The sequence below is a fragment of the Dictyostelium discoideum genome, assembly GCF_000004695.1.
Source record: "Dictyostelium discoideum AX4 chromosome 3 chromosome, whole genome shotgun sequence".
Lineage (NCBI taxonomy): Eukaryota > Evosea > Eumycetozoa > Dictyosteliales > Dictyosteliaceae > Dictyostelium > Dictyostelium discoideum.
The window spans coordinates 1,071,038-1,086,409 of NC_007089.4; the positions used below are offsets into that span (position 1 = coordinate 1,071,038).

Genomic DNA, 15,372 nt, shown 5'->3' on the forward strand with positions numbered 1-15,372 from the left:
ATTTTTTTTTGTTTTATTTTTTTTTTTTTTGCAGATATTTATATCAGTTTAAATGAAACTTTTATTTTATTTTTTTTTTTTTTTTGAGAAGGAGTAGTAGTTTTACTTTTTATTTTTAATAAGTAACTGCATAGATTGCTAAGTTTGGTTCATTGTGACCTGCAATAATTGCACCAAAACCAAAGGTACTATTATATTTTAATAATTTAAAATTAGTTTTACAAACAATTATTTTTATTATTATTTATTATTAATTTTAAAAATATTAAACTTACGTGTTTCTTTCAATTGCTGGAATGTAAGTTGGGAGAGTAAGTTCACCATTTTCCATTCTTCTGATATTCCAAATTTGGACATAATCCTTTGCACCAATGTTTGGATTAACACCAATGAAGAGATTTGAGATATCAGTAACTAAATTATTATTTTTAATTTGGAAATCATATTGAGCAAAATGAGTTCCGTTTAAGTCCCATTCTGATTTTTTACTAGATTCTAATGTTACATCAAAGCATTTTGAAATTTCAATACAATTACAAGAACCCTTCATGGTATAGCAAATTCTACCGGCACCACATGGATTATTAGTATAACAACCATAATGATTTGCATAAGCAAAAGCAACTGTTAAGATAAAAATACATAAGACTGCTAAGAATTTCATTTTGAAAGTTTAAATTATTGTTATTTTTTTATTATTAAAAAAAAGTTATTTAATTATTAAATATGTTAATTTGATTGTTAATGATTTTTTTTTATAAAAAAAAAATTTCTATTTATACATTTTCCAAATTTTTTTTTTTTTTTTTTTTTTTTTTTTAATTATAACCCAATGTATTAATACATTTTTATATACTTTTTTTTTAATTTATTAAATTACAAAAAAATTTTATTACAAACAATTTTTAAAAAAAATAGTAGATCAAAATTATTTTAAAATTTGTAAATTCTTTTTTTTTTTTTTTTTTTTTTTTTTATGCAACTAAAAAATTAAATTTAAAAATAATAATTTTAAAAAATTGAGTGGTAATAAATATTAATTTTTTACTAAACATTTTTTTTTAATAAAAAATTAAAAAATAAAAAAATATATAAAAAGATTTAAATATATCTATTTTATTAAAAAAAAAAAAAAAAAATATGTTTTTAATAAAAAAATTAAAAATGAAATTCTTTGTAGTTATAAATTTTTTTTTTTTTTAATTATAAACCAATTCAAAAATACTTATTAATTTATAATAAAAATTATAAAAAAAAAAAAAGATGAAATAATCAAATGAGCCATGTCAATGAAACAAATAATTTGAAATCCTTTTAGAGTATAGATTGTTGGATTAAATTTTTTTTTTTTTTATTTTTTATTTCAACTGCCCACATAAAAAAAAAGATACCGCCCCACACTTTTTTATATATTGTTTTTTTTTTTCTAAACAACTGGACCATGTATTACAAGGATTGAGCTTTTTGTAATTTAATGATAATTATTTAAGATTTTTTATTCATTAATATATATGTTATTTTTATTATTTTATTAAAAACTTTACCTTGAGCCTATAAAGTAGCAGCATCACATGTGGCAGTTAAAAATAAATAAAAAAAAAATAAAAAAAAAAAAAAAAAAAAAAAAAGATCTAAAATTTAGAATTAAATAAATATAAAACAAAAATAATAAAACAAATCATATATATGATATTTAAAGTTAAATAAATTTAAGATTGTGTAAATTTGTTAATTAAATATAATAGCATATTTATAATTTTATTTTATTATTATTATTATTATTATTATTATTATTATTATTATTATTATTATTATTATTATTATTATTATTATTATTATTATTATTATTATTATTATTATTATTATTATTATTATTATTATTATTATTATTATTATTTTTATTATTAATATTATTATTTCTTCTTTAATACAGCTTTTTTTAAATTAGATGTTGTAATTTAATATTTTTAATTCTTTATCATCGGCTGATTATTTTTTCATATTTACTTTTTTTTTTTTCTAAAAAGTAACTGCATCAAGGATTATATTTGGTTCATCAAAACCAATTGTAGTGATAGCAAAACTATAGTCACTATTTATTTAAAAGTATTTTTGTAAGTAATGGTTTTTTATTATTATTATTATTATTTTTATTATTATTATTATTATTATTATTATTATTATTATTATTATTATTTAATTATTTTTATTTTTATTGTTATTATTATTATTATTATTATTATTATTATTATTATTATTATTATTATTATTTTAAAATTAAACTTACCTGTTTCTTTCAATTCTTGCAATGGGTCTTTTATAGGTGAGCATTTTTTCGGGATCATTGGATATCAAACTCAAAGAACTGTCAAGAACTCCTGAATCTATAGACATTATAACATTTGTTATAGGGAAATTACTCCAATTATGAACTTTAACTTTATATATATTAAAATGATTTTCACCCATATCCCATTCTATTAATTTGGTAGTGTTTATTGTCACATCGGTGAAACCTTCAGCGTCAATACAATCACATAAAAAATATGAGGTAACACTAATTGTACCATTACCACATGGATTGTCATCACAACCATATGCAAAAGCAACAGAGAAGATAAAAATACATAGGACTGCTAAGAATTTCATTTTGATAGTTTTTTTTTTTTTTTTTTTTTAGAAAAAACGATAATTTATAAATTATTTGTTTTTGATTTGGAATAAATAAAATGAAAAAAAATTTTAATTTATAGTTTTTTTTTTTTTTTAATTGAATATAGGGATTAATCTATGAATAATTTAAGCTTTAATTTTTTTATTTTTATTTTCCATATTTGTTTAAACTACTTCCAACTGGTATTTTCTCTTCTGATTTTAAATATATTATATTATTTGGAGATTCTCTATAATAATAACCACATTATATTACTCCTTTATTGAATTGTTTTTTTTTGTTTTTTTTCATATGAGTGGTTAATTAAAAAAAAAAAAAAAAAATATATTATTCCACGCACTTTTTTTTGAAAGAAATATTATTTTGGAAATGTGGGCAGATAAAAAAAAAAAAAAAAAAAAAAGTAACACAACAATTTCAAAAAAGTACCAAAGTTAAATTTTATTAGAGAAAAAAAAAAGTTCACCCTTTTTTTAAAATATATACATATATATTTTTTTTTTTACACATTAATTTAAACTTTTGGTGCTTTTTTGAAATTGTTGTGAATTCCACAAACATTTTTTCAAAGTTATAATTTCGTATTTTTTGTGGTCAAAAAAAAAAAAAAAAAAAAAAAAAACAATATAATAAAATAGAAATAAATAATAAAAACCAAAACATTGGAATTATATAATGTTTGAATTTTTCTTTTTCTGACCACAAATTGGAAAAAAAAATAAAGAATTTACTTTATAATAATTTTTAATTTATTATTTATTTTTACTATTTTTAATGTTGCCATATTTTTTAAATGAAAGTGGAGGAAAAAACATTTATTGTCCTGGTACATATTTTTGAAAATTTATTATTATTATTATTATTATTATTATTATTATTATTATTATTATTATTATTATTATTATTATTATTATTATTATTATTATTATTATTATTATTATTATTATTATTATTATTATTATTATTATAATTATTATTATTTTAATAATTAAACTTACCTATATCTTTCAACTATTGCCATAGGGTTTGACCATTAAGTTTTCTGGCAACATCCGCGGGTACTCTGAAAGCATCATCAAGAGCACCTGAATCTGAAGATTTTGGAACATTTTTGGTAGTTGAATTCCTAAAAAAAATAAAAAAAAAACAATGAAAAAAAAATAACAAAGTTTAAACACAGGTATTGTGAAAACCATTCAAGTTTGCACACTTTTTGTAATTACAATAATATTTTTTTTTTTTTTTTAATTTTTTTTTTATATTATTACACTATTTTTTTTTTTTTTTTTTACTAAAAAACCACCATATTGATTAAATAATATTTTTAATTCTTTATCATTGGATGATTTTTTTTTCATGCAAACTTTTTTTTAATAAGTAACTGATCTAATGCCAATTTTTGGAAAATCTCTACCAATTGAAGTTACACTAAAAAAATAGGAACTATTTATTTAAAAGAATTTTTGTAAGTAATGGTTTTTATTTATTTTTTTATTATTTTTGTTATTATTTATATTATTAATATGTATATTATTATTATTATTATTATTATTATTATTATTATTATTATTATTATTATTATTATTATTATTATTATTATTATTATTATTATTATTATTATTATTATTATTATTATTATTATTATTATTATTATAAAAAATAAACTTACTTTTTTTTTTCAATTCTTGGAATAGTGATACTATTGTATTCCCCGGATATTTGGAAACCAGTGGTAATAATGCTTGGACCAAGAGATACGGAAACTGATGAGGCACCAGTATCCCTTTTATTAAAAAGTCGAATTTCATATTGACCATAATGAGTTCCAGATTTATCCCATTGTGATTTTAGGAAAATTGATACTGATATATCATAGAAATACTTCTCTTCAACACAAAAGCATATATCCTGTGAGGTAAAACTAACTTCATCAGCACCACAAGGTTCGTCTTTACAACCATATGCAAAAGCTAAAGTGAAGAAAATAATAAATAAGACTGATAAGAGTTTCATTTTGTTTTTTTTTTTTTTTTTTTTTAAAAAAAAAAGATATCTTTTTTTTATTATTGTCTAGGAAAAAAGCTAATAATTTAATAATTTGTTTTTGATTCGGAAATAAATAGAATAAAAAACTTTCAATTTATAGTCTTTTTTTATTTATTTTTTATTAAGAGAATAAATTACAAAAATTACAACAATTAAAAAATAAATAACAATTAAAGAATAAAATAGGTTATTAATTTTTATTTTTGTTTCCCACATTTGTTTAAAATACTACCAAATTGATATTCCATATTTCGATTTTAAAAAGATTATATTATGTGGAGATTCTCATAAATTATAACGACATTATAAATAATAAACGTTCATTAAATTATTTTTGGTTTTTTTCATATTAGTGGTTATTTATAATAAAAAAAAAAAACAAGGATTTTACACAAACCTTTTTTTTTTAAAGAAAAATAATATTGAAATTTTTGTATATGTGGGCAGTTAAAAAAAAAGCATTTTACCCCACAATTTAAGATAAATGGGGAGATAAAAAATAAAAAAAAAAAAAAAAAAAAAAAAAAAAAAAAAAAACAAATATAATAAAATATAAATAATGAATAAAAACCAATATTGGTATTATATGATGTTGGGATTTTTACTTATTTACTACAATGTGAATAAGATCTTGTCATAAACTAGTTGTTTGAAATGCTTGGATTTGTTTCTGTTAAATTCCATCTTTTTTTTTTTTTTTTTTTTTTTTTTTATTTTTTTTTTTTATTGATTAAATAAATTACAAAAATTAGAAACATCAATAAAAATTAAAGAATATAATAGGTTATTAATTTTTTTTATTTTTGTTTTCCAAGTTTGTTTAATATACTACTCGATACTTCCTTTTTCAATTTTTAAAATATTATATTATGAGGAGATTGTTAAATAAATCGACATTTTAATCATTACACGTTCTTTAAATTGTTTTTTGTTTTTTTTAATATGAGAGGTTAATAATAATAATAAAAAAAAGATTTTATACCACATCTTTTTCTTTATCTTTTTTTTCATCTTTTTTTAATTTCATTTTAATGGTATTAAAATTTGATATTTTCTTTGCAGAGTTAATAATGAAAAAAAAAATAAAAAAATATTTTTTTCTTAAGGATCTTGAATTATCAAATTTATTTATTTTTATTTACATTATAATTATTATTATTTTTATTATTACTATTATTATTTTTATTGTCTTGAAATAAATTCAAATTCAGTGACTGAACCTGAACCTGAACCACTACCTGAACCTGATGAACCTGATGAACTTCCTGAACCTGATGAGCTTCCTGAACCTGATGAGCTTCCTGAACCTGATGAGCTTCCTGAGCCTGATGTTGAGCTTCCTGAACCTGATGTTGAGCTTGTTGTTGAGCTTACTGATGATGTTGATGTACCAGAAGCCATACATGTGTTCCATCCTTTACATAAACCACTGGACCAAGTAGTCCAAGCATTGAGCTTTAAATAATTTAAAAAAAAAAAAAAAATTAATATTAAATTATCGATAATATTAATTTTTTTTATTTTTTATTTTTTTTTTTTTTAATTATTTTATTTAAAACTTACACCTTGAGCCTTTAAAATAGCAGCAGCGCATGCAGCATTTACATCTGGGTTCATAAGATCAGTTTTTCCTGTACATTTGCATAATTCACCACAATGTGAAGCAAGATCTTGCCATAAACCAGTTGCTGAACTGCTTGGATTTGTAGCTGTTGGATTCCATCTTTTTTTTTTTTTTTTTTTTTTTTTTTTTTTTTTTTTTTTTTTTTTTAAAAAACAATTAGTATTTTATTTCACCTGTCAAATTAAAAGAAAATTTAGAAAACTTACGATGATTCTTTTTGAGCAATACAAATCATATCAGTTTGGTATTCAGCTGGAAAATATTGAGCTGCTAAAGCTTGCATTTGTGCACAATCTAAATTGGCACCTTCAGTGCTTCCAATAAAAGCTAAATAAGCTGCAATTAATGAAATAATAACAGATTTTCCAAACATGTTTTTTTTTAATAAATAATTTAAATAATAATAAAATATACAAAAAAAGGTTAAATAGGGTAGAGGAAATGAAAAAAAAAAAAAAAAAAAAAAAAAAAAAAATAAAAAAGTAAAATAAAAAAAAAAAAGTAAAATGAAAAAAAAAAACCTCTTTGTTATTAAACTGAAAATAAGTTTCGTTGCCCGATTTTTTTAAATTAAAGTGGGAAGAAAAAAAAAAAATATTCGGTATCCTGGTGCATATTTTTGTAAATAAAAAATTTTTTTGTTTTTTTTTTATTTTTTTTGCAGATATTTATAGCAGTTTGAAATGAAAAAAGAAAAGTTAATATAAAATTTTTATTGGGGCTAAAAAGATTTGTTGAGAAAAAAAAAAAAAAAAAATAAAAAAGATCTTATCAAACTATTTCCAATCAAACTTTTATTTTATTTTATTTTATTTTTTTTTTTTTTATTTTCTTGTTTTTTTATTCGCTCTACCCTATTTTGAAGGAGGAGGAAGAGTAGTTTTACTTTTTTTTTTTTAATAAGTAACTGCATAGATTGCTAAGTTTGGTTCATTGTGACCTGCAATAATTGCACCAAAACCAAAGGTACTATTTTATTTTAATAATTTAAAATTAGTTTTACATACAATTATTATTTTTATTATTTATTATTATTAATTTTAAAAATATTAAACTTACGTGTTTCTTTCAATTGCTGGAATGTAAGTTGGGAGAGTAAGTTCACCATTTTCCATTCTTCTGATATTCCAAATTTGGACATAATCCTTTGCACCAATGTTTGGATTAACACCAATGAAGAGATTTGAGATATCAGTAACTAAATTATTATTTTTAATTTGGAAATCATATTGAGCAAAATGAGTTCCGTTTAAGTCCCATTCTGATTTTTTACTAGATTCTAATGTTACATCAAAGCATTTTGAAATTTCAATACAATTACAAGAACCCTTCATGGTATAGCAAATTCTGCCAGCACCACATGGATTATTAGTATAACAACCATAATGATTAGCATAAGCAAAAGCAACTGTTAAGATAAAAATACATAAGACTGCTAAGAATTTCATTTTGATAGTTTTTAAATTATAATTATATTTTTTAAAATAAAAAAAGTTATTTAATTATTAAATATGTTAATTTGTTGTTTTGATTGTTAATGATTGTTTTTTTTTTAAAAAAGAATTTCTATTTATAAATTTTTTTTTTACTGCATACATTTATTTACTCTTATTTAATTTATAAAATTATAAAAAAAATTTAATTACAAACAATTTTTTAAAAAAAATAATAGATCAAAATTATTTTAAATTTTGTAAAATCTTTTTTTTTTTTTTTTTTTTTTTTTTTTTTTTTTTTAATATACAGTTTTACAATTAAAAAAATTAAATAAAAACAAATCATAATTTTTAAAAATTATGTGGTAATAAAATATTAATTTTTTTTCCAAACATATTATTTAATATATAAATTAAATAAAAATAAAATATATAAAACGATTGAAATATCTTTTTTTTTTATACAGGAATCTCATTTATTTATCTTCACTGTTGGTTTTGCTTAAGGTCGTGATAACAATCTATGTGGCACTTGTAGAATTAGTGTCACCTCAAATGGTTCGTGTAAATGTGTTGAAAACTCAAAATCCACTGATGTCACTATTGATACTACAAAACAATTTGAATTTGAAGGTTCTTGATGATGCTTACCAGGTAGGCGGAGGATATCAAAATACTAAGTTATGGTAAAATTAAATAATTATTCAAAAAAAAATTAATTTAATTATATTATTACCCCAATTCAATAAAATAGAAATTATAATATTGTTGTTAAAAAAAAAAAAAAAGAAAAAAAAAATTATTTGTTTATTACTCAATCCAATAATATTGTTTTTAAAAAAAAAAAAAAAATTAAAAAGAAAAATTTAATTATTAACCAATTCAAAAATTTTAATTTATAATAACAAATATAAAAAAAAAATGTAATCATCAAATGAGCCATGTCAAGGACACAAAAATTTTGAAATTCCTTTTACAAGGTTAATAAATAAAAAAATGTTTTAAAAAATTTAAATGTTTTAATAATAACTATTTTTTTAATTATAAAATACTTAAAAAAAGATTTTATCAAATTATTTTCCAAACTTTTATTTTTTTTTTTTTTTCAAGGAGTAGTTTTACTTTTATTTTTTTTTTTTAATAAGTAACTGCATAGATTGCTAAGTTTGGTTCATTGTGACCTGCAATAATTGCACCAAAACCAAAGGTACTATTTTATATTAAAAATTTAAAATTAGTTTTACATACAATTATTATTATTATTATTATTTTCATTATTATTATTGATTTAAAAAATATTAAACTTACGTGTTTCTTTCAATTGCTGGAATGTAAGTTGGGAGAGTAAGTTCACCATTTTCCATTCTTCTGATATTCCAAATTTGGACATAATCTTTTGCACCAATGTTTGGATTAACACCAATGAAGAGATTTGAGATATCAGTAACTAAATTATTATTTTTAATTTGGAAATCATATTGAGCAAAATGAGTTCCATTTAAGTCCCATTCTGATTTTTTACTAGATTCTAATGTTACATCAAAGCATTTTGAAATTTCAATACAATTACAAGAACCCTTCATGGTATAGCAAATTCTACCGGCACCACATGGATTATTAGTATAACAACCATAATGATTTGCATAAGCAAAAGCAACTGTTAAGATAAAAATACATAAGACTGCTAAGAATTTCATTTTGATAGTTTTAATTTTAATTTATTTTTTTAAAAAAAAAAAGTTATTTAATTACTAAATATATGTTAATAAGTTTGATTGTTAATGATTTTTTATTTTAAAAAAATTTCTATTTATACATTTTCCAATATTTTTTTTTTTTTTTTTTTTTTTTTAATAATAAATACTTTTATTTAATTTATAAAAAAGTAAAAAAATTTAATTACAAACAATTTTAAAAAAAAAAATAGTAGATCAAAATTATTTTAAATTTTGTAAAATCTTTTTTTTTTTTTTTTATACTATTAAAAAATTAAATAAAAAAAACAAATAATAATTTTTAAATTATGGTAATAAATATTAATTTTTTTTTTTTTTTCATTTAAAAACAAAGAACATATGTATTATAAATTATTATTATTATTATTATACAAGTCATATTTATTTTATTTGTTTATTTATTTTATTTTATTTATTCTAATTTTTTTTTTTTTTTTTTTTTTTTTATATCACTATTAATACAAATGAAGTAAATCACTATTTTCAGATTGAGATAAAGATTTCTTTGCTTTCTTTAATAAATCCAATTTATAAATACATTCGTTTCTCTTGGCAACTACTAATTCGTTCTCTCTGAGTAATTGATCAACAGAGGATTGATCGTACAATGAATCTATTAATTCTTTTTGAAGGATATCCTTTGATTTATCAATTAATAATAATGATACTAATTTCATAGTATTTTGTTGAAGATTAAATTGAGCTATATCATTATAAGCTAATAATAATCTTCTAAGTAAATAAATTTGTTTCTTTTCATCTTCTGTTATATCATTAAGTCCATATTGTTCTAATTTGAATTTATCATCAAATATTAAATTTTGTTTTTTTAAATGTTGTTGTTGTTGTTGTTGTTGTTGCTGCTGAATTTGAATTTCATGTGATTGTTGTTGTTTTGGTTGTGGTGGTGATGGTGGTGATGGTGGTGAAGATGATGAACCAAATATTCTTGATAAGAAACCTGATTGTTGCTTTTGTTGTTGTTGTTGTTGTTGTTGATATGATTGTTGTTGTTGTTGTTGTTGTTGTTGTTGCTGCTGTTTAATTTGATTATCAATTGGATAAGAACGATCAATATTATAAGGATTTAAAGCATCGTTATAAGGATTAGAATTTTGTGGTAAAGGTAATGATGATGATGATGATGTTGGTGATGATGATGTTGATGATGTTGATTGAAAAGCACCTTGTGGTACCACAAAAGAGGATGAAGATGAAGAAAATAATAAATTATTTAATTGGTAAAGATAATTTGGATGATTAGTATTAATAAAAGACATTTCAGCATCAACCATTTGAGAGATTGATTGATTACATTCTTTAACTAATTTTCTAAGTGCATTATTTGAAACTTCAACAATACGTTCTTTTAAAATTGGGAATCTTGATAAAACATGAGAATAATCAGCTTGAGTTAAAATTCTTATCAATTCATCTAAAATGATTTCAGATGTTTGAATTAATGGTTCTCTAACTCTTTCCAATTGTTTACGAATGAGTGAATCAAATATTTTTTGAGGTATAAACATTGTTGATCCTGAATTTCTAAGTGCAATTTTTAATTGTTGATCTGATAACCAACCAAAAGGCTCACCACCACCACTATTATCAGTTGATGTTGTTGCTGCTGCTGCTGTTGTCGATTGAAAAGCTTTTGAAAATATGTATCTTATACGAGCACCACCATTAAATTCATTTAAAATTAATTCTTCATTAGTGCCATCTAAATCAGCTCTGTATTTTCTTGAGAATTCATTTAGAATATCTAAGAGTAATCTTGATTTCTCAGCAGATCTAAGTGGTATTGGTTCACCATATTTCTCTAAATCTGATTCATACTTTTTAATTAATTGTCTAATTTGATTCTTCACTGATGGAAAAGTGTCACGAATATGTTTAGTTAAGATTTTATTACATTTCTGAGCCAAATATTTAGTACCCAATTGATTGGTAATTCTATGATAAACTGGATGTTGATCAAACCATTTCCATTCGTCAGCCAACATTTGTTCGATTGGTTTCCTATTGTTTATATCTTGTTGTGACCTATTTACAACACCGACGAAACCCAAACTCAATGGTATTGAATTACCTAATAGAATATCGATTGCATCGGTACCCTTATCCATTAGATCTAATTTTGTCAATACACCAATGGTACGTTTACCTAATGGATCAACTTGTTGGGCTAACTTTAATGCATCCGATGTAACTATATCCTGATTGGCGGGTGTAATCGCTAAAATTATTGAATTTGGGTTACTTATATAATCGATAATCATTGATTTAATCTTTTCCTCAATGTCAGGTGGTTGATCCTCAATTGCAACACGTGTTAAACCTGGTAAATCTACCAATGTCAATGGTACAACCTTTGGTGAATAAATCTTTAAAACTATGGGTTCTGATGATATATCTTTATTTGGTCCTGCAATTCTCTCTGTCTCTCTCTCAATCTCTTCTTTTATCTCTTGAAAATTAAATCTATTTGTTCCTGTATGTCCAAATTCTCCCCATTCCTCTAAACTATTATCATCATTATCATTATCATAATAATTATCATCTTCATCTTCATCTTCATTTTCATTTACATTATTTCTACTAGTAGTAGTAGTTTGATATAATTGTAATACCAATGGTCTTCTTGTTACTAAACCACTACCTCTTGGTAAGAAATCACGACCGACCAAATTCTCTAAAACTGAACTTTTACCAGATGATTGTGATCCAACAACTATAATTTGTGGTAGAGTAATCTCTGACCCAATTAATGCTGCATTCTCTTGTAATTTATTTATAATTGGTAAAAGTGATGCTCCAACTGTTTCATTAAAAGTTTCATTATTTTTAAATAATTGTTGTTGTTGTTTAGCATAATTTAATTTTGTACTTGAATAGAAATGTCTCAAAACTTTTTTATCAATATTATTATTTTGAATGAAAAATTTACTAATATTATTATTATTATTATTATTATTTTTATTAATTTTATTATTATTATTATTATTATTATTATTATTACTATTATTATAGATTTTTAAATTTTTTTGAAATTCATTTTGGAATTGTATAGAGTATTTATATTGTGAGTAATATTTTTTATTTTTAATAGTATAATTTAAAGTTGATAATTTATTGATTATAATCGGATAAATATATTGTTGATAATTAATTGCGACATCACCTGATGCCTTTAATATTGCTGTTGAACTCAACATTGTATATTATTATTATTATTATTATTATTATTATTATTATTATTATTATTATTATTATTATTATTATTATTATTATTATTGTTTATTTTATTTTATTATTTTTTTATTTTTTATTTGATTATTATTATTTTTTTTATTTGATTTATTTAATTGTTGTTTGGATTTTTTTTTTTTTTTTTTTTTTAAAGAAAAAAAATAAATTAAAAAAAAATAAAAAAAAAATAAAAAAATAAAAAAAAAATAAAAATCCAAACAACAATTTGTTGTTTTTCTTTGAAAATTGTGCCATAATAATTATCCTGCCCATTTTTTTGAATTTTATTAATAGTTTTAAAAAATAAATCATATTACTTATCAGAAAATAAAATAAAAATAGTTTTTTAATAATCATTTTTCATTTTAATAATATACAAAGAAAAAAAAAAAAAAAAAAAAATACAAAAACAGGAAAAAAAAAAAACTAAAGGAAAAAATAAATATAAAATTATATATTAAAAATTTAAGTTTTGTTTTATTTGATCTCAAATGGTTTTAAAAGAGTTTATTTAATTAAATTATCATTTGATTTGGAAACTGGTAACCTTGAAAAAACTAAATTCCCTATACAGTATTATAATAGATTTATATTATCAATAATAAATTAAATAAATACATATATATAAAAAAAAATTTTTTTTTTCCAAACCTGGAAAAAATAATAATTTTAAATACACACAAGAGAAAAGTTCCTTTAATTTATGAGTCATAACTTGGGTTGTATAAATTTTTAAAAATTTAAAAAAAAAAAATAAAAAAAAAAAAAAAAAAAAAAAAAACTTTTTATTTTTGTTTCAAATTTTTTTTTTTTTTTTTTTAATGAAGTGGACCACCTATTTTTACATTAAATAATAACTTCTCAAAAAAAAAAAAAAAAATAGAATATTTAAAACAAACAAATAAACTTCAATTGATATTATTGTAATTTTAAATAAATAAATAAATAAATATATAATAAAATATATTTAAAGTATAATAAAAGATATGGAGTATAATAAAGGAAATACAGGTTATAATTCAGGTGAAAATTACCCATCAATGGGTAAGTAGTAGTGATTATAAAATAGAAGGAGTAAAAATAAAAAATATAGGTGTTAATATTAATTTTTAAATATATATATATGTATATAGATCAATATAACTATGGTCAAGGTAATATGGGTAATATGGGTAATATGGGACAACAATATCAACCACCACAACAACAACAACAACCACCACAACAACAACAACAACATAATAGCGGATTTGGTTTCCCATCACCAACACTTTATAATATGAACGCACAACAACAACAACAACAACAACAACAACACCAACAACAACAACATCATAATCAACAAACATCACCAATGTATGGTAATAATGGTGGTTTCAATCAATTTAATAATAATGATGTATGTTAAAAATAGAAATTTAAATAATGTAGATAATCATTAATGAAATACTCATTCTTTTATTTTATTTTAATATTTATATATATATATTTATTTAGAATTCACACTATTCACCACCACAACAAGGTGATATGTCAAGACAATTCATTTCACAAATTAGCGATAACCCATTAACACAAGCAGGTTTAACTTATGGGTTAAATTATGGTCAAACCTTATTTTCAGGTGGTAAACAATATGTAGATTCAAATGTGAGTTTAATAATAATAATAATAATAATAATAATAATAATAATAATAATAATAATAATAATAATAATAATAATAATGAAAAAAAAGAGAGTTAATATATTAATATATAAAAATATATTTCTTTTTTTTTTTTTTTTTTAAAAATTTTTATTTTATAGTTTGGAAAATATTTTTCATTTTCAACATTAAAATCATATTTCAATGTAAACAATTCATATGTATTTAATAAAATAAAATTATTGATTTTCCCATATACTCAAAAGACATGGAAGAGAAGAATTGGTAGAACAAGTGATGTTGATAGTTATCTTCCACCAAGAGATGATATTAATGCACCAGATTTATATATTCCTTTGATGGCATTCATCACTTACTTTTTATTGTATGGTTTTCAAATGGGTATGGAAAAGAAATTCTCTCCAGATTATTTAGGTGCTTGTATCACTAAAGGTATAGTTTTTTGGGCAATCGAATTATTGATCTTCAAATGTGGTTTCTTTTTTTCAAATTCAAATTCAATTCCATTCTATGATATGATATCTTATTCTGGTTATAAATATGTTTTGTAAGTTTATTAATAATAATAATAATAATAATATCTTAATTTAATTATTTATTATATTACTAATAATTATTAATTATTTATTAATTATTTTTTAATTATTATTATTTTAGAATGGTTATATTCCAAATTGCAACAATTTTACTTGGTAGTTATGTATCATACATTATAAAATGTGTATTATCAGTATCAATTGCATTTTTCATGTTAAAAACATTAAGATTAGTTTTCTCCTCAGTTTCTGGTGCTCATGACCACATCTCACCAGATTATCATGAATCAGGTAAAATAAAAAATTACTTTGTATTTGGTTTTTCAGTTGCTCAAGCTTTATTATGTTTTTTAGTTTAAGATGAATAAAATATTTATATAAATAATAAAAATAAAAAAAA

The 15,372-nt window shown here is 20.5% G+C and overlaps 8 protein-coding genes across 8 annotated transcripts; 1 reads left to right on the forward strand and 7 right to left on the reverse strand.

Moving 5' to 3' along the window:
- Window positions 1-115: 115 nt before the first annotated feature.
- Window positions 116-664, reverse strand: DDB_G0278557 (hypothetical protein; the record flags this gene model as incomplete). The annotated part of the gene is made up of 2 exons (XM_637354.2): window positions 116-188; window positions 276-664. 2 exons carry the CDS (start codon window positions 662-664, stop codon window positions 116-118), a joined length of 462 nt encoding a protein of 153 aa, XP_642446.1.
- Window positions 665-2,019: 1,355 nt separating this feature from the next.
- DDB_G0278559 (hypothetical protein) lies at window positions 2,020-2,649 on the reverse strand (the record flags this gene model as incomplete). Its single annotated transcript, XM_637350.1, has 2 exons — window positions 2,020-2,092; window positions 2,288-2,649. 2 exons carry the CDS (start codon window positions 2,647-2,649, stop codon window positions 2,020-2,022), a joined length of 435 nt encoding a protein of 144 aa, XP_642442.1.
- A 1,395-nt stretch (window positions 2,650-4,044) lies between these two features.
- DDB_G0278561 (hypothetical protein) lies at window positions 4,045-4,687 on the reverse strand (the record flags this gene model as incomplete). Its single annotated transcript, XM_637351.1, has 2 exons — window positions 4,045-4,117; window positions 4,344-4,687. The coding sequence occupies 2 exons, from the start codon at window positions 4,685-4,687 to the stop codon at window positions 4,045-4,047; spliced, it is 417 nt and encodes a 138-aa protein (XP_642443.1).
- A 1,215-nt stretch (window positions 4,688-5,902) lies between these two features.
- DDB_G0278563 (hypothetical protein) lies at window positions 5,903-6,717 on the reverse strand (the record flags this gene model as incomplete). The annotated part of the gene is made up of 3 exons (XM_637352.1): window positions 5,903-6,175; window positions 6,284-6,443; window positions 6,551-6,717. 3 exons carry the CDS (start codon window positions 6,715-6,717, stop codon window positions 5,903-5,905), a joined length of 600 nt encoding a protein of 199 aa, XP_642444.1.
- A 523-nt stretch (window positions 6,718-7,240) lies between these two features.
- DDB_G0278565 (hypothetical protein) lies at window positions 7,241-7,792 on the reverse strand (the record flags this gene model as incomplete). The annotated part of the gene is made up of 2 exons (XM_637353.1): window positions 7,241-7,313; window positions 7,404-7,792. 2 exons carry the CDS (start codon window positions 7,790-7,792, stop codon window positions 7,241-7,243), a joined length of 462 nt encoding a protein of 153 aa, XP_642445.1.
- A 1,125-nt stretch (window positions 7,793-8,917) lies between these two features.
- DDB_G0278707 (hypothetical protein) lies at window positions 8,918-9,477 on the reverse strand (the record flags this gene model as incomplete). Its single annotated transcript, XM_637349.2, has 2 exons — window positions 8,918-8,990; window positions 9,089-9,477. The coding sequence occupies 2 exons, from the start codon at window positions 9,475-9,477 to the stop codon at window positions 8,918-8,920; spliced, it is 462 nt and encodes a 153-aa protein (XP_642441.1).
- Window positions 9,478-9,971: 494 nt separating this feature from the next.
- Window positions 9,972-12,734, reverse strand: dymB (dynamin B; the record flags this gene model as incomplete). The annotated part of the gene is made up of 1 exon (XM_637355.1): window positions 9,972-12,734. The coding sequence occupies one exon, from the start codon at window positions 12,732-12,734 to the stop codon at window positions 9,972-9,974; it is 2,763 nt and encodes a 920-aa protein (XP_642447.1).
- Window positions 12,735-13,471: 737 nt separating this feature from the next.
- On the forward strand, window positions 13,472-15,331 carry DDB_G0278709 (hypothetical protein; the record flags this gene model as incomplete). Its single annotated transcript, XM_637356.1, has 6 exons — window positions 13,472-13,490; window positions 13,753-13,812; window positions 13,902-14,167; window positions 14,266-14,418; window positions 14,577-14,983; window positions 15,094-15,331. The coding sequence occupies 6 exons, from the start codon at window positions 13,472-13,474 to the stop codon at window positions 15,329-15,331; spliced, it is 1,143 nt and encodes a 380-aa protein (XP_642448.1).
- Between the last annotated feature and the right edge of the window lie 41 nt (window positions 15,332-15,372).